Source organism: Panthera uncia, chromosome B1 (genome assembly GCF_023721935.1).
Source record: "Panthera uncia isolate 11264 chromosome B1, Puncia_PCG_1.0, whole genome shotgun sequence".
Lineage (NCBI taxonomy): Eukaryota > Metazoa > Chordata > Mammalia > Carnivora > Felidae > Panthera > Panthera uncia.
In genome coordinates, this window is record NC_064811.1 from 169321032 (window position 1) to 169348307 (window position 27276).

Here is a 27276-nt window from a genome sequence, read left to right on the forward strand (position 1 = left end):
CACCATTAGCCATTAGGGAAAGACAAATCAAAACCACAGTAAAATACCACTTCACCTTCATAGGATGGCTAGAATTAAAAAAGAAACAAAGAAACAAAGAAACAAACAAAAACCAGAAAATAACAAGTGTTGGCAAAGAGATGGGGAAATTGCAACCTTTGAACATCACTGGTGGGAACGTAAAATGATGCAGCCACTGTGGAAACCAGTTTGGCAATTCCTCAAAAAGCTAAAGATAGAGTTAACGTATGACTCAGAAATTCTACTCTTAGGTATATACTCAAGAGAATTGAAAACATATGTTCTGTTCGCACATGAAAAAACTTGCACACAAATGTTCATAGCGGCACTATTTATAAAAGCCTAAGTGTAGGAACAACCCAAGGGTCCGTCAACGGATGCACAGATAAACAAAATGCGGTACATTTTTACAATGGAATATTATTCGGCCACTAAAAGGAATGGAGGACTGTCACGGGCTACAGCACAGATGAGCCTTGAAAACGTTATGCTAGGTGAAACGAAGCCAGACACAAAAGGCCACAGATTGTATGATTCCAATTCTATGAAATTTCCCAAAGAGAAAAATCCACAAGAGACAGCAAGTGGATTTGTGGTTGCCAGTGGGTGGAGAGAAAAGAGAATTGGGAGGTGTGGGGTTACATTTGGGGATGATGAATGTTCTGGAAGCATATAGCGGTCATCGTTGCACAACACTGTGAATATACTAAAGGCACAATTTAAAATGGTTACAATGATGAATGATATGCTCTCTCTGGGGTGCCTGGGTGGCTCGGTCGGTTAAGCATCCGGCTCTTGGTCTCACAGCTCATGAGTTCAAGCCCCACATCGGGCTCCACGCTGAGAGTACACAGCCTGCTTGGAGTTCTCTCTCTCTCTCTCTCTCTCTCTCTCTCTCTCTCTCTCTCTCAAATAAACTTTTTAAAAAGGATCAATGATATGTTCTCTGAATTTTAACTCAATAAGAAAATACAAAAGAAAATTGCCAATTGGTGTTAGCACTACCCCCAAAATAAGACAATCAGAACCCACAAGCTTAAAAAAAATCTTTCTCGTTCTTTGCAGAGGTTAAATATTTTCACATGGGATGAGAACTCGCCATCATTCTGAGATCAGCCATATTTATTCTGACCCTGTTGAAAGCTCAGACACGTTAAAACCCTCACTTAGTAAATAACCGAAGAAGTAGAGGAAATATGAGCATGCGTTTGCTTAGTGGGTACGTTTCCAAAATTTGAGAAAAATAAAATGACAAGGCTTTCTATTAAAAGCCTCTTCACATTTATAAGAGCATTCTCAAATGCAAAACTCTTTGGAAGTGATGGTAGTGAACAGGAAGATAGGAATGCAAACTGCCAACCTCTCCTCCCCACTCTGTTTCTTGGGGAAGTGAAAGCCAAGGTCATTCTGGTCATCGAGGTACTTTGGAATTCTTTTGCATCTCACACTTTTTTTGGACTGACATGCTGTACTATTGCATTTGGAACACGGAATACCATAAACTTCCACCTTGCACAATCCTCTTTGCGTGGTCCCCAAGAAAGCTCACTTTATTTCCATTTGTCTTCACGGCATACGGCAGGGGGAAGAAATTGTGTGATGGAGAGGAAGAGAGGCTGGTAACAGTGTTCAATAATGCGCAAAAAGTGGGCCAGTGCCAGGAAGATAGTTCGATAGCCATCAGATGGTGGAAAAAAAAAATGACAAGAATTTTCTTTTTTTTTTTTTTGCAAAGTAGTTCTCTCACTGTGTGTGCACCCACCTCCCGTGGCGACTCTTTAAGGACCCTGTTCCTAAACCCGAGAAGCTCTCTGAGCCTCGGGCGGGAGCAGCGACATGATCTGTGCCGTCCAGCGCAAAACGAATACGCGCAGCCCCTTGCTCAGAAATGATTCAGGTTTTTCAAAAAGTCAACAGCAAAGCGCGCACCTAGCTGTTGTACACAGTGCAAACCCGCGGTCTGGTGGAAGGGGTTTGAGCAGACAGACGCTCCTGGCTCCTGGTTCCATCACATCCTTCCTGCGATTAGAGGCAGGTCACTAAGGTCCTAGAACCTCACTTTCCTCCCCCAAAACACGAGTTTAATAATCCCCATCCCTTCCGTTGCTGCCGGATTTTTTTTTTTTTTTAAGTCTCCAGCTTGAAGGCTATTGTCTAACGTGTTTTCAATTTTTCCACGGGGAAGAGAGCTCTGTATGTTTCGCTGGGGTGTGAATGGCAGGAAAGCCTTTTGGTGGATTAAATATGGGTCCTTCAAAGATTAAGGAAGGGGGCCGAGGGGGACTGCACTTCCTCTCATCTCCTAGCTGACACACTTTGCCTCTCTCTGTGTTTTTATTAGCTCGTGTCCTCAGTACATCAGTGGCAAGGGTGATGAAACCGGTGGCAGATTTAACTGCCAGGCAGCTGGGTCACTGCCCCGTGGGTCTTGTTGTCATGCTGCGATCTTAAAGTGACCACGGCTGTTTGGGCTGCTGCTTTCCCAAAGGCTCCGAGAGAGACCACTGAATAGTTAATCGGTGGGAAAGGAAAGGAAGAGGCTGTTGCTTGCAGAAAGCACAGAGAAGCTGCTTTGAAAAATCCCAAGGTGGCGGAGTATCAAGAACACGGTTCCTGCTGTGGGCAGCTGTGTGTGCGAAGGGCAGCCTGAGGGCTTAAAATCAAATCTCCAGCACGGGTTGGTACCCCTCCCCTGGGGCCTTGGCAATAGAGGCCGAGGGCCTCAGCACTACAAAATGAAGAAACCCTCAATGCTATGGGATGAGGGTGATCATTTAGAGTTATCTTTATTGTTAGCAGCATCGGTGAATAATGTTTTCTAAGGCAGAAAAAAAACAGAAGAAGAAGCAAGTGCTAAAGACTGGGAAAACAGGATGACTTATTTAACAGGAAAGAACCGCAGGCCCCTTACCTGAAACCTTCTCATGTCCCTCGGGTTTCCTGCTGTTTTCAAACAATTCTGATTGCACTTGAGGAAAAATTTGAGAAAGAATCTGCGAAGAGAAAGCAACGTGTTACACTCCGGAGTAAACAGTTTTTAAGAGAAAATAGATCTGCATTATATTAGATTTGATTGGAAAGCGATTGTGTTTCAAAGTCTGGGGAATTTCAGCCAGCCGCCTGGGAAGGAACACCCTGCCCCAACCCACTGCAATTTGCAAATTTGGATGTTTGCAATCACACGCCGGCTCCATCACCCGTTGAGGATTGTGAGGTGGCTCCCAAGCTGGGCTCCTGGTTGTACACCCGCCCCCCCCCCCCCCCCCCCCCCCCCCCCGAGTTGCAAGGGCTCTCTGTCCCCCAAAAATAAGCCTTCCAAGGCAGCAGTGACTCCTGCCGCGCAAAGATGTCTTGCTCCGGGGTAAAAAAAAATGGCATGACTTCACCCAGAATCCTGGGGTTCCTCACGCATGTGGCTTTCCGCAGGCCACACACACCTTCACGCTCGCACACCTCACATGTATCCCCTCACCCACAAAGGGCCCCTGATATTTTTAACCAATGTATATAAAAATCAGAAAACGGTATGTTGCCATCCAAAGGCAGATCGGTCTGTGCAGGAATACACTGGGGTTTTTATGATTAATAACAAGTGTGAATGTCCTCTCAGACCATCTGTAGATTATCCCGAAAAATACAAAGGCGCAGCATAATGGTCTCAGGTTATCATTCATAAGGCATATTTTAAAGCCCACAGCCTCTGAAATAAACTATTTGTGCAGGTTTAAAATTGGGAACCTTTAATCAGACAAGGACATGGAACAACAACAACAACAAAAAAATGGCAGAGGTGGTCTTTTCAGCCATTTACCTATTTCATGTTTTGGATTTTGTTTCAAAACACAATAAGTTTCTCATTTATTTCACTTGCAGAGTCCTTTTCCTTAAAAAAAAAAAAAAAATCCAGCTTTTGCAGTGTTAAAGTCCCAGGTGAGCTAGGCCTATTTCCCTTTCTGTTACTATGACAACGAAATTTTACCGCAGTCCCAAAGTCCCTCCAGAACTCTCACATCCATGCCTTGAATTAGAACTTTAAAGGAAAAGATATACATTTTTTCCCCAGGATTTACCAACAAAAATAAGTGGAAATCAACAATGCTTCCGAAAATTCTGTTTTAAAGCAACGGCTGGTGAGATGCTCTCAGGGTGACCTTCTGTTTATTTTCATTTTTTTTTTAAAGAATCACACAAAAGACTTAGAGTGTGCTCCGGTTAATTGTATGTAGCACTTAAAGAAAAAAATAATAATAATAGCCCTAATGGAAAGATAAGCAGTACAGGATAAAGGAGGAGAGAGTGGGAACTGTATTCTGCACAGTGTTTTCTGTGTTGGAGTCTCTTTTACTCTAGATTCGCTAAAAATATTTGGCCAAGTGCTCCTGACCCCTATCTATGAATAAGGTGGGGTGTGAATTTGGAAATAACAGCTAAATTTTTTTTCGTTCTGTTATGACATCTGCTTTTCACTTCTCTCTTTTAATCTTTACTGGGGGGGGGGGGGGAGTGGGGGGTGGGGGGGGGGGCGGGGGTGGGCATTACTTCCGGTGCCATGCAGCCACCCAGGGTCTCCAGCCGAGGTACCTCTGGAATGACAGGGCAGAGAAGATGCCCCGCACTGCTTTATTTTTTTTTTTTTTCTTTTGCCCCTCACTGCTTTACGCAGTGTCTAAATTCACCACCTGCCTTTGCTCCCTAAAATGCAGTGAAATGCCTGCCCGTAGCACTCGGAGACCGAGCAGAATTCAAACATTTGATTTTTGTGAGGGGAAATGTTCCTCCGTTTGTGCATTCTCCGCAGAGGCAGCTACTGCCACTCACGACTCACGGAGATCCTTTAAAACTTGCTTTTTCTCACAGGAGTCCCCTTGCAAACAATAGCCCTCCCCCCCCCCCCCCCCCCCCCATGGGTGATTTACCCCTTTTCCCCTCCTCAAACCAAATCAAGTGCCTTTTCTTACCAAGTCCTTGATGTTTGGAAAGTTTTGCTTCAGCTGAGCTCCTTATAATGCACTCTCTGTGTGTTAGACTTTCCCTTACCTGCCCTACTCTCTCCCTGAAATGTATCTGGTGAAGACATTAATGTTCGCGAAGGCATTATTACGCGCATGGTGTGGTAGGTGGAAAAGTGCAAAAAAAATAAATGCTTACAAGAAATCAAATTGATTGGGGGAAACGAGGGGCCTGCCGAAAGGCTCGATTCATTTTCAATTAGGAGTTCTTTGGATGGAAAGTTTTGACTCTTTTGCTGGCCTGGGATTGGAGTTTGTAACCTAGACAGCCCCCTGCACAGTAGGGATATAACCCTCTGTTCACAAAGGAGAAGGGAGCGGTGGCGGGGTAAGTCAAGCGGGGAGGGAGAGAGAGAAAATTCTCTTACGTTGTACAGTACTTTCTAAAGGAAGGCACAGCGACTTCTAAATGGCTAGCTCCAGAAACTATGGCCTGGATATTTTATATGTGAACCTAAAAATTAATGTAAAGGAATTCTGGGGTTTACTGATGTCTCCAATTTTTTCTCTTCCTTTTCCTGCTGTCTTCCACCTCCCTCGCCCACACCCCCTCCACCCACCGTGCTCAGGGGCTTGCTAGAGAACCCTTTACTAACTATACCATCCATTAGCCACAGGCAGGGAACAAATCCCCTGGGTCTGGATCCCTCCGAAGCCACAGCTGCCTGGAAAATGTCAGCACTCTGCACTCAGAAACGGGAAACCAAAATGAATTACAAGATTCGGACCAAATGTGCAGATTCTCATCAGGATGGATGTTGTTATTTCCACTTTCTCCAAACAGTGTTGACTCCATAAATATTATAGCCACTCAGCATATAGTACACTTTGCAAGGCTTCTGATCTCATTCCTGAGGAGCGAACTCTAACAACTGCAGGACTGTCCTTGTTTTATAGACGCAGGGAGGTGGGATCAGAATGTGAACTCGAGCCATCAGCTTTCAACCTGGTTCCTAGGTCCGCTGAGGCAACCTAAGGTACCAAAAGGCATTCCTGCACTCCACAAATACATATTAAATGCTGACAGGGTTCTAGTCTTGACCTGCTACCAACCAGCTATGTAACCAGGTTACCTCACTTCCCTGGGCCTCAGTTTCTTCCGCTGGGTTTAACTGGATGATCTCCAGGACTGAGGCAACATTAACGTTCTATGATCACAAAGTCAAGCGTGTAGAGCTGAGAGCCCTCCAGAAATGGCTGCACTGATAGAAGAAAGCACTGAAGACAAAAAGACCCCGATTCGCTAAAGTCCAAGTGGGATGTTTGCAGGGTTTTCTAGAGATAGGGCAAACCCACTGATCTGAGATTGTGGAAAAATAACTAACTAAACAACTAAATAAGGCAGGACAGCTGATGGATGGAAAATGAGGCATCTTAGGTGATGCCTTGGTCAGAGCAGGTGGTACCCTGGGGCTTGGCAGGCAAACTGCTGAGTGTCCATTCTCTTAAGACCCCTTCTGGATGCTTCTGAGGCAGGAGAAGGTGGCTCAGGAACATCACATGTCAAAGCCACCTCTGTCCCTGCTCACCATTCTGGGTTGGACCAGCGGCTGAAGGGTGTTGGGATCACAGAAGGGACGGAAAGGAAGTTTGTCTCCTCTGTGCTATACCCTGAGCTAGGTGCTTCATATACAGCGCGTTATTTTTTTCTTGCAACAACTTTATGACTGATGAATCGTCTCACAGCCACGAAAAACAAAGGCACCAAGATTTTTAAGACACTTGCCCAAGATCACACAGCTTGTCCGTGGCAGAAACAAGGATTTGAACCTGGGTCTTTCTCGCAGCAAGCTCCATCTGGCGTTCTATGTTTCCTGAACCAGTTAGATTACAGCAATGATTGCACAGCTCTGTGAACAGATTAGAAGCCATGGAACTGTACACGTTAAATGGGTGACCTTTATAGTGTGTCAGTTATATCTCAAAACAGCTGTTTTAAAACAGAAAATGCTCAGGAAGGAAGGAAGAGGGAAGGAGGGAGGAAGGAAGGAAAGGGAAGGAGGGAGGGAGAGAGGGACAGAGGGAGGTAAGGGGAGGGGGGAGGAAAGAAAGAGAACCACGTGAAGGATTCTGGTTTCTTGGTGAGAGGGCTATAGCATCGCCAGAGGGAAACATTAGGTCAAAGATAGTTGCATGGAAGTCAATGCCTACTAATGAAAGTCATGTATTTACCTATCTGATCAACTGCAAAGTATATAGTAAATTCCACAAAAGTTCAAGCACGATGGTAAATCAGATGGACAAAATCTTTGCCCTCATGGAGCACACAATCAACCTCTTCAAAATATACTTCTTCAGATTGTGAGAGGCGTCTGGAGACCCCTGAATATGGGTCTACGATCTCACGGGATCTCCTAGTACCCCAGAAATCTCTTCTCCCGATCTGGAATACTGGAACACGCATCACTATTTAAGAGTAGAATGAAAGTTCTAGAAGGGTGGGTCTAGAAGTGTCCTGAGCCCTTCCCGAAAGGAACCTGAGTTTAAAACTGGTTGCAGAAATAGGGCGCTGAGTGACGGCCTGGAGGGTGGGAGAAGCAGGGCGGGCAGGACGTGTCTCTAAACCCAAGGAAGGGCAATTACTCAGTATTCACGCCGGATTCCAGAATTATAACCAACGATCCGACTAGTACGAAACCCAGCAGAATTTTGTCCAGGTTTGTGGTAGAGGTCATTCAATTCACCTCCCATTTGAAATCCAAGATCTAGCGCCTTCTAAAAAAATTGCAATACGAAAAGTGTTGCAGAGAGCACTGTGGGAAGACATGAACGTCTGCAAGGAAAAGATTAGACAGGGATGCGTATCAAAAGAATGTGAACTGGGGCGCCTGGGTGGCTCAGTCGGTTGGGTGTCCGACTTCGTCTCAGGTCATGATCTCGCGGTCCGTGAGTTCGAGCCCCACGTCAGGCTCTGGGCTGACAGCTCAGAGTCTGGAGCCTGTTTCGGATTCTGTGTCTCCCTCTCTCTCTGCCCCTCCCCTGTTCCTTACTCTATACAAAATAATGTGTAAAATACCTTTCACTTTGAAACCTTTTCCCTTAAAAAACATATCTAATTCTGCCTATGCTGGAAATAATTCCTGCAGTACAACGATCACATGTTATACACCACAAAGATGAGAATACCCCCACCCTCTCCAAAAGCCAAGAGCAAGGGGTGCTCTCTCTGGTTCTCTCTCTCTCTCTCTGCCACGATGGCCACATAAGCAGGCTGGCTCACTGAAGCCTGAGCCATATGTAGACTGGATATGCCTCACAAACCGTGTAGGTGTTTAAAGGCCGAAGTCCAATGATTTTCGAGGAAGACACATGTTATCTGGATTAACTACTAAACCGCCTTTTCTAGAGTCCAATAAATTAAAATACAATTGGCTCCCACTGCTTGTGGGTGCTTCTGAAAAGAAGGTTAACTCCTGTCCTTTAAGGCACTCATACCATTTCTGAGAACTATCAAATGTAGGGAGAGGCCGGATCATCCAGTCATATTTGAAAGAAATGAGCAGTTGCCTCTCTTGTCCCAGGGCCCTGTCACGCTTGGATCCTCGGGAGACTAGGCAGGATGAGGGGCCACGCTGGATGGACACACCTGCGGGGGCCATTTTCTCACTCAGAACGTCCAACATGGCAGCTCCCTCTGCTTTACAAGGTAGGAAAACCCCTAAGTGCTGGGTTTCCACTTGAGACCAGTAAAAAACATGATGATAATGCTCCAGCTTTAATCTAGGTCTTAACTGTAACATCCTCTTTGAACCTTCTGACAACAGACAGAACACATTTTCCTCTCCCAAAAGCCTACAACAGAATCCAAATCCTGGCGGCCAAAGTGAGATGAAGGGCAGCAGTGGGCCCCATGCTTGGCTCAAAGATGACATTGCCCTTGATAAATCTATTGATTGTTTAGGTATCAGCCCAAGGAAGAAAGAGCCCTGAAGCTTTAAGGGCCTTGTGAAGGCTCTCATTCAAGTCCACAAAAATTAAGAGACTCTGGTAGGGGGGGTGGTCAAACTCCCCATTGGCTCTTGCTATGCCTTAAAAACTTGACAATGGGGCATCTGGGAATGGTTGGAACTTGACATCTGCTTGGTAAGATGACAGCCAAAGCAAAGGTTCAAGAAGATCCATGGAAAGGGGGGATAACTGAAAAATGTTGACTGGGATCTTTAGGCTTAAATCAAATACTCATTTCTCTAAGCTGATTTTCTAGGTGATCTATTTATTTAAACAGTCCCTTAAAATGTAAATATAAATACATGAACAGAGCAGACAGAATCTTTAATCTCCACAGGCATCCCTATGGAAGAGTTTTATTACCATTAAAGTTTATCCACTTAGACTGCTTCGGTGAGAGGTCATTTCAGATCCGAAAAATGTAAGTTTACGGAAAATCTGGAAGCACTACATTGTCTTACAACTACACTCAACCCCTCTCACTCCCCATGGTTGAAAGACTAATTACGGAGATGACTGTAATAACAATAAATAAAGAACCCACATTCATCGACCTCATATTATGTGCCACGTGTGATTGTATTTAACCCACCCACCTCTGAGAGTAGGAGAATGAACATCTCCGTTTTACAGGGAAGAGGAACAACGCTCACACAGGTGAGATTACTTGTCCAAGGTCAAACAGCTAATACGTAGAAGAGCTAGGAGAGGAACTCTGCTTCCTCTGACTCTTAGAAAAACATGGCTCCGGTGGGAGGTTGGCTGTGCTTCTTTTTTTCTTGTTGTCTTTAATGTTTTCAATGTATATTTATTTTTGAGAAAGAGAGAAAGAGTGCAAGTGAAGGAGGAGCAGAGAGAGAGACAGACAGACAGAGAGAATCCCAAGCAGGCTCCAGGCTCCGAGCCAGCAGCACAGAGCCCGATGCAGGGCTCGAACCCACGAACCATGAGATGACGACCTGAGCCGAAGTGGGACGCTCAACCGACTGAACCACCCAGGCGACCTTGGCCGTGCTTCTTTTGAAGAAAAAGGTAGGACATACGGCCAAGTGGCTCTTTGCTTCAGGGACTAGGGCCTCACTGATCTATGGGGGGATCATGTGACATCCTTCACCTTATTCCATGGAAATGAGAGTAAAGTCATTCTTCATGTCACAAAACAAAACAAGCAGACAAAAGTCTATCAGGTATCCAAAAACAAGACATCCCAAGAACCCACATGGTCCAAACATGACATGACCCAAAGAGTTACAGCCTTCTAGAAAAAGAACACAAAATACTTCTTGAGTGGATGATGAAGATTAGGGGTCGTTTGTCCATCAAGACTGTGGAGGGAAGGGGCACCCGGGTGGCTCAGTCAGGTAAGCATCCAACTCTTTGTTTCAGCTCAGGTCACGATCTCACCGTTTCGTGAGTTCGAGCCCTGCATGTGTCGGGCCCTGTGCTGCCAACGTTGGAGCCTGCTTGGGATTCTCTCTCTCCATCATTCTCTGCCCCTCCCCCACTCATGCTCTCTCTGTCTCTCTTAAACAAATAAATCAACTTAAAAAAATAAAAGACTATGGAGACAGAAAAGGCTGGGAGTCGAATGTGCAACATGAGCAGTTGAATTAAATCTTGGAAAACATTTTTTGAGAGTCAAGTCACCAAGCTAAATTTTGAAAGCATTACCCAAGGGACCGAGGAGGCTCTCCTACATTGGAGATTTTTTAATAGACCAGCAAGTTCATTTCTTTGGCCGCAGATAATTTCGGTCTTATATGTGGCAGCTCACTGGGGTGTCCCCACCAAGTCACTGCCACACGACATCAAGGCTTCTGCAATTACTGTTATTATTTTTTGCTTGCTTTGTATTTATTGTAAAAAAAGTTAGAGACCTTCAGTTTCTTCCTCTGTAACCTGACCCCCTGCGCCAGTGGTGAGGATTAATTATCCATGCCAAGTGTTTGGGTAAACACCTGGGCTGGGACATAGTAACTTAGCGCCCTCACCTTTCCATAGGCGAACTTACGGCACCTCGCCTTGAATTGCCCCTTCTTCCCCACCACATGTGAAAATGGCTCATTTTCTAAACAAAATTATACCAGAGGGAGTTGCCATAAATTCAGATCTGGTTTTCTCTGCATTGATTACCTCTCCAGTATTAATATACACTCTACTGAAAGATCTTCCCTTAATTTTCAGGGAGAGATCATCTGTTTGTTTGTTTTTTAAGTTTTTTAATGTTTATTTTTAAGAAAGAGAGAGAGAGCGTGAGCAGGAGAGGGGCAGAGAGCGAGGGAGACACGGAACTCAAAACGGGCTCCAATAGCACAGAGCCCCACATGAGACTTGAGCTCATGAACCGTGAGATCAAGACCTTAACTGACTGAGCCACCCAGGCACCCCTATTTTATTATTTTTTTAATGTTTATTTATTTTTGAGAGAGAGAGAGAGAGAGAATGAGCAGGGTTGGGGAAGAGAGAGTGGGGGACAGAGGATCTGAAGCAGGCTCCGCACTGACCACAGCAAGCCCGATGTGGGGTTCGAACTCACGGACCAAAGTTGGATGCTCAACTGACGGAGCCACCCGGGCATGGCTTTTTATACCGTAAAAAGAAAAAAAAAATGCCATTAAATCTATCACAACAGATCGTAGGAAGAGAGCAACAGCAGAGGACCGTGGGTCAGAGTCCTCATCCGCGTTTTCCGCAAACTACAGTCAGGCAAAACAATTCGGTTCCTCACTGGCAGCGGGCCCCATCAGATCATTTTCTATCCGGCGTTCACTCCAATCACAAGCTCCTGGAAGTGGCACTTCAGTTTGGCACTTCAGTTTCAGATTCTTCATTACCAAACACACCGCCTCTCCAGTGGACCAGGAGGGAGCGACTCCCCCCACTGTGTAATTCTGACTCTGTATTGATAGACTCCATTTCCGAGCCATTTCGGGATTTCTTCCGAAGTGAGTGTCTCCCAGAGCTCAAGTGCAAACAACCGACCGTCAACAGTCGCTGAGTTGCCAAAACAAGGGGCCACTTTGATTCTCCACGTCTGACCAATAACACCCTATAGTTTCTGAGGACCTGGGGTTATGTGGCGGGAGGTTTTTTTGTCTTTTTTTTTCCTTCTAGAGTCAGACACACATCCTCACTCCCCTGAATTCCATTACTTGGCAACATGAGGCTCGTAGGAAAAGAATCTCCAAGGAGAAGTCCTTGTTTTTGCACTTGGATGAAAATCTGACACCATTAATGAAAATAATAATTGAACTCTTTGGGCTTGAATTGGAGTGAAACAGAACGCTAAGCGCATGTTTGTAATTCCAATTGTTCTCAGAAAGTGTCTTTGGAGGGCTCTTGGCAATGTGCGAGGTTCCAGCTTTTCCTTTTGTTTTTTGTTTGTGTGTTTGTTTTGCTTTGTTTTTAACCCGCATCCTCTTTTTGGCCGGATCCTTTCCTCTCCCTTCAGATCAATAAGAGGAAAAAAGACGGAGGGAAACCGAACGCGGTACCGGCTGACTTCAGGAAGCATCATTCAGGGAGACTTCAGAATTGGAATACAAATCTCTTTCCCTTTCTAACGCCCACGACGACTCGGATGAAGGAGAGAAATGAAGTTATTAGCCGGCCATCAGCTTAATGGGTCCTTGCCATCCTATTTCCTTAGCGCCCCTTCTCCCCTTGGGCAGCCTTCCCCTCCCCCTCCCGTGGCTCTGCCCTCCCTGTGAAGCTCATCTATGCTAGGCTGAGCAATGAACACCAATTACACCAAGAGCCCTTTGCTGCTGCCTGGTCCGCTGGTTTTACTGTTTTGCCAGATGGTTGAGGCCAATGTGTAAAACTCTCTACCCTACCATTAATTCATAACTTGGTAATAACTTTCCCACGGCTCCAGGAAATTGAAATGAAGTGCAAATGTGAATATTTGGAGAGGGAATCAAGGTTGGACAACTTTTCTACCTGCCAGCACAGATAACGGTCGGACAAAAAAGATATCCCTTTTTACACAGGTTGGAAGGTTACTTTCCTGAAACTAAGGCGGACCGACCCAATAGGCAATATTGGATAAAGTGGCGAGCAAAGTTCAGAGTTTGGGTCCCTCCTATCACCGCTTTCCCCCCGCAGTTTTTAGCTTTATGCTTACTGCACCTATGGGTCCACTCGCTAATGACCTTGAGTTTGAGCATCTATGTAATGCTATATGCTTATGACAGAGTCATAGATTAGCAGATATGAGTGCATTCTCTTGGTAAGACAGGACACCATCCAATGTTTTTTAGCATCATTAAACTAAAACTGACTTTTCACCTGCTCCCATACCATATGCAGCTGCAAATTTTTAAATTAAACTATGAAGCCATGCATAAATTTACATATATTACAGACTAGCCTCTCCATTTAACATGCAAATGTACTCCAATGTTTCAGAACACCTTCTGTCGCTAATTAATTTGCTGAATTATAATTAGACTAATCCTGCATAATTAATAAGCACAGATTTTTTTTTAATTTGTAAGCAGCTTGAGGAGATCATTCACTTCCTTCTATAAACTGCTAAGTAAGTGTTAAAAAAAATCTGGAAAGAACATGTGTGAAAAGGTATGTTTGATGTCGCATACAAACTCAAACTAGTGTGGAAGATACAGAAGTCAGTATTGAGAAAGGTACATATTTGAAGCCAACATTCAAACAATCAAAAAAATCTCACTCAGAGGATGGGGACTAATTCCCCCTTTGTCTCCTTGTATATAATGTTTTATTCTTTGCCGTCTATCCGTCGGATCTTGCAAGATCACAGAGGCGGGAGAGGATTAAAGTAACCGTATGTTGTATTAGGAGAGATAATGATATTAACACTCCACTGTATATCAAAACACTCTGTGCATGCTGGGTGCTTATAAGCCCCTTTGATGGTATTTGGAATCATTTTCATTTTGGCTGCCAAAAACACCCGAGATCCATCTAGTGGAAACAATTAAGTTCCATTAGTACTGTATCCATTCGGTAATGATTACAATGAAGGGTCCCTCTTTAATGCTGAAGAGTACAGTCTCAAAGAAACGCACGCATCTGTGCGCTTGAAAACGTGAAACTATATAGTTTTACGACCGAGCACGAGGCTCAGTTTTGACCCGGAAAATAAACCAGGGGCAGGAGAGTCCAGGTATGGGTGGATAACTTGTTTGAAATTTTGAGGCAAGGCGGGAATCCGGAAGGCCAAAGTGTGCTTCACAGTCACACACATCGAGGACAAAGCTAGAAACACAAAGTGGGAAATGCATGTTCTGGCAGGGGGAGTGATCAAACTTTCAAAGAGAGGAGAAATAACAGGCTGGGAGAAAGCAGAGAGGTCCTTGGCCCTCCCACTCTGCAAAGTCACTAAGAGTAGCAGCCAAAAAAGATCGTTAGGCCAAAAGGACGGGGCCACTTGAAACGTGCCTGGCTGTCTATCACTGGAATGCAGGTTTTCACAGGGACTGCACACAACAGCAACTTCCGAGGAAGGGGAAACATTTTCCCAGGTCCGTTACCATATACTTCCTCATTACTAGGCAGCCAACATTTTTTTTTTTTTTTCCACAAAGCTAGGACACAAGCTAGCTCAGGAGTGGAGATGAAAGTTTAAATGTTCTTTAACGGTTATTATTTATCTTTGAGAGGTGGGGGTGGGGGGAGGCGCAGAGAACAAGGAAGACACGATCTGAAGCAGGCTCCAGGCTCTGAGCTGTCAGCACAGGGCTGAAAGCAGGGCTCAAACTCACAAATGTTGAAATCGTGACCTGAGCCCAAGTCGGACGCTCAGCTGACCGAGCCACCCGGGCACCCCAGAGTGGAAATACAAGTTTAGACTTGCACTAGCCCCTCAGAGGCCTGTGGCCACTGCCAAGAGCCGATGCCAGGGGGTCAGACTGACAGGCGGCTCCTGCTTCTGCCCTGAGAGGCATTCATCTTATTTTTTCTTTTTCTTTTTTTTTTTTTTTAACTTTTTTTTTAAGTTTATTTTTGACAGAGACAGAGAGCGAGCATGAGCTGGGGAGGTGCAGAGAGAGAGAGGGAGGCCAAGAATCCGAAGCAGGCTCCAAGCTGTCAGCACAGAGCCCGATGCGGGGCTCGAACTCACAAACCGTGAGATCATGACCTGGGCCGAAGTTGGACGCTTAACTGACGGAGCCACCCAGGCGTCCGAGAGGCATTCGTCTTAGACCCCGGCTATGGCCTGGGGCTACTGCAGTGACTAAGCAGACTGAGAAAAATATTTTGAAAGCACCTGGAAAGAGTGCAACAATTTTTCTGAGCGAAGCGATGTTATTACTTGGATAGCTTGGAAGCCTAAGACACTGGGACGGGTTTTCAGAGTCAAACCATAGCCTTTGCCTTTGGTTTCCACCTGAGGAGATTAAAATGGTTTTGGGCAGGTTTGTAAAAGCCTAAAAGAAAGGGAGCTGTCTGTGTATCTCGTAGTGACTCAGAAGGAACATAACAACAGCTGGAATAATGCTATTAATAAGAGGCAAAAATTATCTTCGGTCAAAAACTACACGCATGGCCATGGAGATCCCGAATAACATCTTCACCTTTCAAGAAAACCCACTGTAATATAGCGTGCTCGTCTTTCAAACTCCCCACATCCCATTTTTGATGGTCATAGTAGGAAACCTGGTTTCTGTGTAGTCGGGAACGGGTGCAGGTCTGTTTTGCTAAAGCGAGAAAAGGGCTTAATCGTTAAATTCTGACTGAAAGGGAGGGCCTCCCCCCTTCCTCCCTGCAGTGTTGGACCAAGGACGCCACATCGTCTCTGCAGCAGAGCTTAGAGATGGAAAGAGCCGGAAGGTCACCCAGTCAAGCCCCACGTATGGACAGGCAAATGATCTGGTTTTGGTTTTGGTTTTCTTGGCTATTTTCTCCAGCTTTACCCAGCCAATTTCGAAATACGTACCAGGGGGAGAGAGCCGAGAGAAAGCAGTTGTGGCCCATGCACAGTCAGGTTTTGAGACATTCCTGACAACTTATTAGGGAGAAAGAGAAACGACTTTGTGGCCTTTAAACACTAAGGTGTAAAGCAATTCGTTAACAAACCCACATCACTTGTGGCTAATGGGTTTTTTTCCCCCTTGTATATACATTCCAGGAAATTCCTCTAATTTTACTCTTTACCGGGAAGATCTCCCCCCACCCTTGACTATCACTCCGAGTTTCTTCTCGTGATTCGTTCTGTCTCCATCCCTCTGTCTCCCCAGTTCGTAAATTCAGGACGGCGTGTTGTGCTTTTCAAGAGTCGTGGGGGGGGGGGGGAGGTGAGTTGGGAAGAAGGGGTGGCCAGAGCAAAGAAGCCAAGATGATAATGACATCAAAGCTCTACCTCATCTGAAATGTATGACGGCTTGCCTCCACCGTAGCCGTGAAGACCCACATTCACAGTTAATGCAACCTTCATGCCAAAAAAAGGAAACAAGAAAGAATGTGTAACCTGACAGGTAGCAGGTGGTACATATGGAATTATCATTGGCTATTAACACGAGGTCGGGTATCATATTAGCCACTTTCAGACTACATTTGCCAAACCCACATAAAAATATAAAACCAGGTATTTCAATATTCTGTCACTCCCTTAGCAAAACAGATTTTCTTATATTACTCATAGTAGAGTCAGCCGGCTTTCATTAGAATTTTTTTAAGGTTTTTTTTTTTTTTCCTTAAAGAAGCACTAAACCTAAATGATATAAGAGAGAAACTAGGACAAAAATCAGGTCAAGAATTTGATACAAAAAGCATCCAGATAAAGCTAATAATATTCCAGAGTGTTGTCAGTATCGCGGCCGATGATGACATTTGTCTAATCTCAACCCGACCCCTAGATCTACATGAGGTCCCAGGAATCAGGTATTATTTCTGATTTTTTTTTTTTTCATTCAAACTTTGCTGATTCTAAAACCTGTCTTTACTTTCTGGGTATCACTCACTTTCTGGAAACTTCCAAATCTTAGTACCAAAAATGGAATCTTTCTTTTACATGCCACTAAGAGATATTTTTTTTAATCTGTTCCACTTTTTTCATGCGGGGCTGGAACTCACGGACCGTGAGATCATGACTTGAGCCGAAGTCGGACGCTCAACCGACTGAGCCACCCAGGCACCCCCAAAACTCTAGTTTCTTAAATAACTTCCAAACCGATGAAAATCGGTTTTCTTTCTTTAGCCCGGTTTTATGATATGCAGTGTTTTACAAGTCCAGACCATTTCCAAAATTAAGAGTGGATTTTAGGTAATTATCCCTGCCCTTCATTAAATAAGATCTGTTCTTTCAGCCAGGGGAGTAGAATGCGTGCCTTCACAGTACCTTCACTTGAGGCCAGAGAATCACGATGACTCAAATAAAGAAAACCTTTCTTCAGAAAAAGATCGCAAAGGTGTTGGGTATCTACAGAGATCCTCAACTTTAATGGTTCAAACGCTCATTTCCTTCACCAGAACAGATATCATTGCCACGTCAAAGTACACAGCACACACACATACACACACACACACGAAAACAGGGTAGCACAAAAAGTGCATAAAAGTTGCATATAGTCCCCAAAACTCTGTTGCGACTTTCAATGCCATTGGCTTTCTTACTCTCCAAAATGCCTTTGAAGTAAGTGCTGATAAGCCAAATGGACCCACCGCAAGTTCTTTTTGGAACGTGGCGGAGAATTCAATGAATGACTAAACTTTTAGCACCATGAGGGGAAGAAAGGCTTGATCACTGACACGCTCAATATTCAGTAATCTGCAAAAACTAAAGACTTGGATTGCCTCATACGAGCCGTCCCTTTCCCCACAGCTTAGGGTTGAGTTTGTGGTTTCTCCTCGTGCGGTAGATAATAGAACACAGTCATTAATGAAAAAAAAAAATCACTTCCCTTGGGGAGTCAGCAGCTGACCTGGAAGTAAAACGTCTCAGCCCTTCAGTCAGAGGCCACAGAGCCTGTTCTGCTTTCTCAGGGAGCTGCCAGGACTCAAGCGAACAGTAGGACTGGGTCCAGGAGCATGGGAAAACGAGAGCCACAGCTCCCTGGGGAAGAAGCACAGAAGGTCGCACAGCCACGCTGGGAGAAGGGCAGCTCCGTCCAGCCCGGCATTTTCTGCTGACTCAGAACCCAGGGATCCAATGCCAGCTTCTCCCTGGCAAAGCCATCGGCAGGATCGCCACCCCCAGAAACGGCCCAGAAGTGCCTCTGGTCCAGCACCGTCACAGGGAAGTCATCTTGGCTCCTGGATGACTCAGAGCTGATTGGCTGCACATTGGCCCCCAATTGAAGCTACGATTCTACTGTTCCTCCTGATAGAATCCTGCCTTGAAATCTGACAGAACAGAAAGAAGAAAGCCCGTTTTTGTTACCATCCCTCAGCTTGCCAAGGTGATTACAGTTTAGCCATGCTGAGCAAACAGCTAATCCATGGCTAAAGTTCTTTGTTTTCTAAGAAAAAGGAGATTTCCTCACTCCCAGGAACATGACTACATTAAGTTTTCTTTAGATAGTGCAAGTTCATGGGGCGCCTGGGTGGCGCAGTCGGTGAAGCGTCCGACTTCGGCTCAGGTCACGATCTCGGCGGTCCGTGAGTTCGAGCCCCGCGTCGGGCTCTGGGCTGACCGCTCGGAGCCTGGAGCCCGTTTCGGATTCTGTGTCTCCCTCCCTCTCTCTGCCCCTCCCCCGTTCATGCTCTGTCTCTCTCGGTCTCAAAAATCAATAAACGTTAAAAAAAAATTTTAAAAAAAATCACCTTTAGATAGTGCAAGTTCTGAACTGATCAAAATGTGTTTCCACCTCCCTGCTTTGTTAGCCAAGGCCTTGAGTTGGGGGTAAGGGGAGCACTTGAGTTCAAGTTCGAGATAGAGTCAAACTGAAAGGCCCAGGTGTGGTTCGTGGCCCTTCACAGTTGGTCCTCATCTATTTTTTTTTACCATTATTTATTTTGAGAGACAGAGAGAGTGCGAGTGGGGGAGGGGCAGAGAGAGGGAGAGAGAGAGAGAATCCCAAGCAGGCTCCGAACCGTCAGCATAGAGCCCAAGGCGGGGCTCGAACCCACGAACCGCAAGATCGTGACCCAAGCCGAAACCAAGAATCGGACGCTTAACTGACTGAGCCACCCAGGCACCCCTTGTCCTCCTCTTTAAGCTTATCGTTTTATTAAGAATATATTCTATTTTGAGGCTGGCCAAGATTATGATAGCAAAGCCTTGCTCGGTGAACGAAGCGAGGCAGATGAACTTTTTACACTACGATTTTAAAAAGCGATAATGCAATTCTCCAAAGTTAGCGGACTCCTTTTGGTTTTAACTCGGCTATGTTAACCGGGGCTGAGTGTTTACCCTTCTCCTAATGAGATGACTCACCGAAAAGTGAAGATAAATGTCACCCACTTTTCATGTGATCTATAAAATTAATCTCCCATGCTTATGTTAATACCGATAACGTAGTGTAGGAGGCAGTGCGACCCACAGGATAAAACTTAAGAGGAAAGCGAGCGTGTTCAACTACTGGCTATATTACTGACAATATTTTCACCTCTCTGTTTCACTGCCTACTCTCGGCCCTCGTACACGTTCCCTCACATATCTTCCCTGTAAAATTGGGTATTACCTCAGGGAGATGCTGGGAGAATTACTTAGGTGCTTTGGGAAACAACTTAAAACACCTTTTAGAACTTTCTCGTGAAATAGCAGATATTGTTAACGTCCCTACCGTCGCGGCAGCCTTCGGTAAATAACCATGACACATTTAGCAAATTGTCTTTCTACTCGGTGAGAGACGATCCCACACAGGTAACCCTCCACCCAAAGGGTTCCGTTTATTTCCAGAGAATAAATTACACAGAAGGAGGGCACCATGGATAATAATTAAGTCACCAGGAAGAGATCAATGCTTACACGTCAGGGGTTAAACCGAGAGCTGATTACATCAAGAAGGAATTCATGTTCTGTATTCAGCTGTAAAAGAAACTGGGAGTTCTGTGTTTGGCGTCTGAAACATCTTTCGGAACACTAAATCAATTTAATATCAATAATTGCCAGATATATGCTAGATTAAATGAACCAACACAGATAGCTTTGTTCACAGAGAAAACAGGGCCAAATGGCCTTCATTAGCATGACTAATCCCAAAGTTCTGTGTTTCGATAATCAGATGTCTAAGCCTGCATTCTGACTCTTGCAATATATATAGTTTGGCACAAGACATTATACACCCAGCTATTCTTTGCCTTTCACGTGCATGCAGGATGTCAGAACAGCAAGGTGACATTTATAGCGTCCGTATTAGCCACAACTGCGCCCACTGGTGCTTGGAAACATACCAGACGCACAGAAAATGAGGAACCTGCTCTTCAGTGCAGGGCTGAGGCTTTTCCCAGACCCGTTTCTGGGGTGCTTTAGAAACACCTGCTTTGGCCTTGGGAGCCTTAGGGGGACCCTCTTAACAATAGTTTCAAAAACCAGGCCTTTCTTCATAACAACTCTCCAGCAGCCCCATCCTGCCGGTCCCTTTCCTGCCATGATTATAGGACCAAATGGGCCCTGTAACTGAAGGGCTGGTAGTATTTTCACCTCGGACCTGAGAATAGTTCCCTTTTTTTTGAAATTCTAATGTATCTTTTCTCCTTGTGACTTCTCAAGTTTGAAAATTATAACAAATTTTGTCCCTAAACAACCCTGTGAATTTCAGGGTTTCTCTCAGGATCTCTTAACTAGAAAAGAATGGGCTTTTCAGAAAACCAGGGGCGTAGAAAATGAGCTGAGGAAGGTCATCAGAATGACTGGTGTGGGTGGAAACTAGGGAATCGTCAGGGCCCGGCTTCCACCACGGACAATTGGATGTGCAGGAAAATGTTGGCAGAGCACTTAGAACCTTGTGGAAGGGGGCTGTGGACATTATCATTTGTCGGCCCTGGTTTTCTAATCCTCAAGTCCACCCCCTCACCCCCAACCCGCCATTACATCACCTCAGCCAGTCCTTGTGAATATACTTCACCAGCTGCCCTTTGAAGAGTGAGCGAGTGAGTGTGTGTGTGTGTGTGTGTGTGTGTGTGTGTGTGAGTGTGTGTACTGCCAGAAACACAGAATAGCTCTTCAGGGCCTAATCACAAGGCGGCCAAGCCTCTGGACAGTCTCCTTTGGAGGTCTGTGAGCCTCAGGTCAGAACAGCTGCCTCTGAGTCATGGTGGGCTGTGGGGCCCCAAATGCCTTCATAGCTGACCTCTTCAGAGCTGAGAAAATACTTAATTTTCATTTCCATGATAGAAAGGAAGTTGTTTTTTGTTTGTCTGTTTGCAAAACCCTTACAACCCATGCAGGGAATTATTTATTTGGAGCAAGGGGGGTTGGGGGCGCACAAGCACAGGAGGGGCAGAGAGAGAGGGAGAGACAGGAGCCCAAGCAAGCTCGCACTACCAGCACACGGCTGGCTGCAGGGCTCAAACCCACGAACCCCAAGATCATGATCTGAGCCAAAATCAAGAGTCGGCCGCTTCACTGAGCCACCCAGATGCCACAGGGAATGCATTTTAGAGTCAAGGGGGACTGTCCCTAGACTGTGGTTTTGAAAATCACAGACTCCGATTATGAACGTTCCTGGAGCACAGCTCGTATGCACAAGTACCAGCCATGTCCTTGCAGGCTCTACTCTCCTTTGCTACGTGCGTGTGCACACTTGTGCACTGTAACGGTTCTCTTACTTTCCCCCATGGATACAGCGGCAAAGGATTCCTCAACTGCCCCGCCTGGCAGGTGCTCCAAGGAGTCTTGACTCAAACATGCAGTCAGCTCAGAGGGGCAGAGAGAGTCCTCCTGATGGGAGGCAAAACCAGCAGGCGAGGGCTCCACGTCCCCGGGTACGGGGCCACAATACAGAGCGTGAGGAGGACGTCTTTATCCTCTCCACATGGTAGCCTGGCTGAGAAGTCAAGTGTTTCTGTGAGTTTTCTGGGACCGAATCCGAGGCAGGCTGGCTCATCCACTATAGATGCTATTGCAAAGAAAGGTATTTATTTATTTGTTTGTTTTTGAGAGAGAGAGAGAACAGGTGTGTGTGAGGGAGCAGGGGAGGGGCAGAGGGAGAGAGAGAACCTTAAGCAGGCTCCACACTCAGTGAGGGGCCTGACGCAGGGCTGGATCCCATGATCTCGGGATCATGACCTGAGCCAAAATCAAGAGTCAGGTGCTCAACTGACTGAGCCACCCAGGCGCCCCCGAAGGAAGGTGCGGAGGAAACATCATGTCTGGCCTATGAAATCTGTCCGCCCACCCCACCTCTCCCGTCTTTCCAACGTTCTTCTCAAGTCTCGCTAAGAGTAATCCACTAAGCGCTTGGACCGGATGGTGACGGGATCTCTTGAGAAACAATCTGGAGAGGAGGGCAGCCCTGGTGCCTTTGTGAGTGGAACCTCAGCCTTTACACCTTGACTTTGGCAAAGGAAACACAACTTTCTCTCTGGGCATCCCCTTTCTCTGATTCTGAGCAGGCTGGATTAACAGTTTTCATTTAGTGAGAAAGTGTGCATTGTTCCCACTCTCCGTGACACTCACTGACTCCCCCAATGTGTCCCACCAACTCACAGAAGCCTGAGTCCCTTCCACATATCGAGGCTACTTCCTAAGAGATGCGATCACCGTCAACGCTGGCAATAGTTTATTGTTGCATGTAAAATTTGAGAAGCACCCTGGAAAATTCTATTCATAATCTTTGCAGCCATCTACATTCACCACACTTCCCAGAAGAAATGAGAAGAGAATCGCCACCAGCTCAGAAAACCCCTGAGATCAAGAAGGACGTGCACGTGATCTTTGGGGGCCAGTAAGGAGAGGCAGAAGTCCCAGGGAGAGTTTCAGGACTGTGACGCCTAGCGTGGAGTGTCAACTTGGCTAATGGCTAAGCTCCACTGTCCAGTTATTGAATCAAACATTAGTCGAGGTGTTGCTGTGGAGGTATTTCTAGGATGTGGTTAACATCTGTAGTCAGTCGACTTTAAGTAAAGGCAATTACCCTCACAATGTGGGTGCGTCTCATCCAGTTACTTGAAGGTCTAAAGCAAAAACTGGCATTTCCTGGCTAAGACATTCTGCTTCAAGATTTACGGCGCCAACCCCAGCCTGAATTTCTAGGCTGCATATGGGTTTTGGACTTGCTAACCTCACCGCACCAGTATATGAGCCAACTCATATATACATAGACATATATACACACACATATACACACACATACACACACATATATATGTATGTGTGTATATGTATATGTATGTCCATGTACATATATATATATATATATATATTCTCTTATTGGTTTCTCCCGAGAGAGAACTTTTATCATTCTAGAACTTAAAGATGCAAAGAACCTAAAAGTACCAAAGAGTAGACACTTTTCTGCCTGAGTGGATAACTCCGGGGTGAGTTGTCCTATTCTTGGTACACAGTAAGCCTTCTGGGGACATTCCTTCTGAGTGGTACAAGAGGGAGGTGGGGGAGAGGAAGGGGGGAATATTTCTGTGATTCATGCTGCTGTGGCCTTATAACAGTAATTTTTACATACCTGACTGAAAAGTACTCAATTGGAACTTAAACCCTAAACAGAGTGAGTTTACATGACATTGTCGTTATTATGGCCCAGCTACAATCAAATTGTGACAAGTACCATGGACTTTCTTTCCTTCTCTGAGAAATCCCTATATTTCTCTGGAAGAGTTACATAACTCTGATGAGAAAACCTCGTAGAGAATAAAACCTGGCCTTCATGGTCCCAGGACAAGACCAGAATGTATGTATTCCATTCAATAAAAATAGAAATGGAAGGAATCATGCCCGCTGTATAAAGGACGAAGGCTTGTCCCCTCCTCCCCATGCACCTGTAGCCAGAAGTTTGGAAACTGTCAGAAATGGGTTTCCCCTAGCTTAATGGGAAAAGACATGGGTTAGAATCTGGTAGGGGTGAATGTTATTCTTTAGGATGAATTCAGTTAAGAAAAAAAAAATACACCGTTAGCATGTATTCCTGAACTCTTTCCCCCACTTTCTTGAGGCTATTTGGCATCCTAGATGCACAGGTTGGGTCTCTACAGGCTGTAGGAAGAGAAGAACCTTTTAGATACCTGGTCATTACCGGCTTAAGTCTCAGTGCTAACTGTGGAAGAGAGAGAGAGAACCCCACAGACTTTTCCCTTGCTCTTTGACCCCTTTCACCTTGGAGATGGAAACTGGAAATGAAGTAGAGATCAAGCCTTCTCCACCACGAAGCAGACCACACTTGGCCAAACTACAAACACACCAGGAAATAGTCCCTCCTTTCCAAGATGAACCTGCTACATAGGAGGCACCTACTGTACGGAATGCTTAGCAAGATGCCTCCACATCAACACTCGATACACGATCGTTGTTAGTATTATCAGTTTTAATTCAAAAAGAACGGTATGGAGAGAGTTCAACTGGAAATAATACACCTGGTGAGGGAACCCTGCGGGGCCAGGGGTTGGGCCCACTGGGGTTGGCGGTCTACGTGGGCAGAGTTCTCCCCAGGAGTGTTGTGAGATGGGCCAGGGCCCAGATGCTGCAAGCTCACATTCCATCAGTGGGGCCCAAGGCCGAGGGCCCAGGCAGAGTCCATTTAAAAAAGAAGGAAGGAAGGAAGGAAGGAAGAAAGAAAGAGAGGGACAGAAGGAGGAAGGAAGAAGGGAGGGAGGGGGGAGGGAAAGAGGGAAGGAAGGAAGAAAAAAAAGAAAGAAAAGAAAGAAAGAAAGAGAAAGGAAGGAAGGAAGGAAGGAAGGAAGAGAGAGAGAGAAGGAGGAAAGAAGGGAGAGAGTGAAGGAGGGAAGGAAGGAAGGAAGGAAGGAAATAATACACCTACCTAGTGCTTACTGGATGTTGACCAGTGATCTGCTTCTAGTTCATTTGAATACTCACAACAATCTTGTGAGACAGGTAGCCATGATATCCCCATTTTACACAGATGGGGAAACTGAGGCATAAAGAGGTAAAGGCACTCGCACAGGGTCCCATAGCGACTGGATGGTGGAGAAGAGACATGAGCCCAGGTATCCTGGCTCCAGAACAGACTTGTTTAACCACAGCACGAGGGTCCAGCTCCCTACCTCGGGAAAGAGGGAATCGTTGCAATTTCTTTTTTTTTTTTTCCTGAAGCATTTTATCACAGTTTATCAGGTGATTTAAAGCACTTAATACACTGTTTATTGAAAGCAGACACTCAATACAGCTATTTATTATATGATTAAGATTTTAAGGCAAGAGAACTTCTTCATTTTAGTATTTATTCACCTCGTTCCTTCAATGCCTTTCTATTGGGTACTTTTTTCTATTCTGCTTTTGAAACCTTGTAAGTTCTACCCATCTTTTGGGACACACACACACGTCCTCTCCTCTATAAATCCCGATCCTTCAGTCCACAGTGTTGTTCTCTCCTTGGCATATCTACACATATCCATGAGGAAAATAACACTGGTCCTGGGCCTCCTTCACAGCTCCTTCCTCCTCCACCCCACCCCCCGAGAGCTGGGCCTTACCCAGATCCAGATAACTAGTGGGGAGAAGAGTAATGGAAGGACTGTTTTAGGAAGGGCTAAGGTTTGGGGCACCCGGGTGGCTCAGTCGGTTAAGCGTCCAGCTCTTGGTTTCAACTCAGGTCATGATCTCATGGTTCAGGGATTCAAGTCCTGTGTCAGGCTCCATGCTGACAGCATGAAGTCTGCTCGGGATTCTCTCTCTCTCCCTCTCTCTCTCTCCTCTTCCCCAGCGCCCTCTCTCTCAAAATAAACAACTTAAAAAGAAAAAAGAAAGGACTAAGGTTTATGAGAAAGAGAGAGAGAGAAACAGAGACAGAGAGGGAGAGAGGGGTAGAGGGAGGGAAGGGAAGACGGTGAGGACTTGAGAGAATGGACAACAGCAGTGAATATACAGAATCATGGCGGCCAAGGACGGGAGAGGGATGGAGAATAAAATGATGAGGCAAAAGCTTATGAATTGAATTCCCTTTCATTACTTTACTGTTCCTTAAAACTATGCCTGGAAGAAAATGAATTACTTGCAATTACTTTTAGCTGCTGAAAGGTTTGGATGTGAGACCATGCGGAGACAGGCACGCACAGACTTTTGGTTTTATTCAGACTACACTCCAAGGCTCGGCCATGGTCATGGGCACTGCTGGGCTGCACCACTCACGGAGTACTTAATCTTATGCTGACTCACACTGTGTCAAGTAGGGTCAGAAACACCAGTGCTGGAAGACCTGGGCTAAGGTCCACCACTTCAAAGCTGTGTGACTTTCGGGAAGTCGCTGAGCCACTCTGAGCCTCACGAACAATTTCTGTCTGTAAGAAGCAACGGGGACAGTATGTGTGGAAGCGTGCTGGGAGCCATCGAGTGCTACCTACACATTACTTGTCGCTCAGTGCCTAGCAGAGACTCATTAAAATCTTGCCGATTGACCAACTGATTGATTAACTCTCTGGCCAGCTTCCTTAAGAGTTTTCCTCATTCAGTTGAGAAACGGGATGGCCATTTGTTGTACGACAAGCAACACCCGAGACAATCCACTTGGCTCTGCAGCAGCTGAGGCCAAGAGATGTTTTAAGCTTATAAATTCACTTGTGAACACAACTTCTGCCGTTTAATGTATTTCACCTTGGTTGGGACGATGAAATTTGTCAAAAGAAAGGACGATGTCACGTTGGCTAAGTGCACTTTTGAGCTTGGAAGAACCCGGATGCCAAAGAATCTGAGTGCAGACGGCAAGAACACTAGTCCCCACCTGCCTTGTCCCACCAGCTCCGGACTAAGATTTTTGAGAAACACCTCAGGGCTTCCCTGACCTCATGAAAACAAAAATGACTTGAAGTTAAATACAGTTGAAGCGAATGAAACTTCAAGCCACATTTTATTGAAATTCTCTTCATTGTCAGCCGACATTTTCAATTTCCATTTCCCTGCCTCAGCCCATTTTGCCATAGAAACTTGGATGTTTTCATTGAACAGCAGCCAGTGAACATTGGACTGAAGGGGCACACTATAAATTTGGAAAAATAAATAAATGCTTCAGAACTTCCACTTGAAAACCACAGCTAAAAATGAAATCAAATCTGACCCACCCCTTTTCTTTTAAATTGTGGGAACAGACTCAGTCTGCCTCAATTTTTAAGCCCATATTAAATTTTATATAAGCACCTTGGAGATCAACGCATGGCCTGGTCTAAAGAAATTGTGGAACTTTTGACTCATACAGCAAGGTTGGGATGACTTGAACCAGAAGGTATCATCCCTCCTCCACCATATTCCTTA

General features: G+C 45.5%; 1 protein-coding gene across 1 annotated transcript in view; it reads right to left on the minus strand.

Moving 5' to 3' along the window:
* EBF2 (EBF transcription factor 2) overlaps positions 1-27276 on the minus strand; it is a 193444-nt gene that overhangs the window by 56999 nt on the left and 109169 nt on the right. Inside the window, exon 7 of the mRNA XM_049631619.1 lies at positions 2933-3014. Within this exon, the coding sequence (XP_049487576.1) occupies positions 2933-3014 (82 nt within the window). The remainder of the gene's footprint in view (positions 1-2932; positions 3015-27276) is intronic.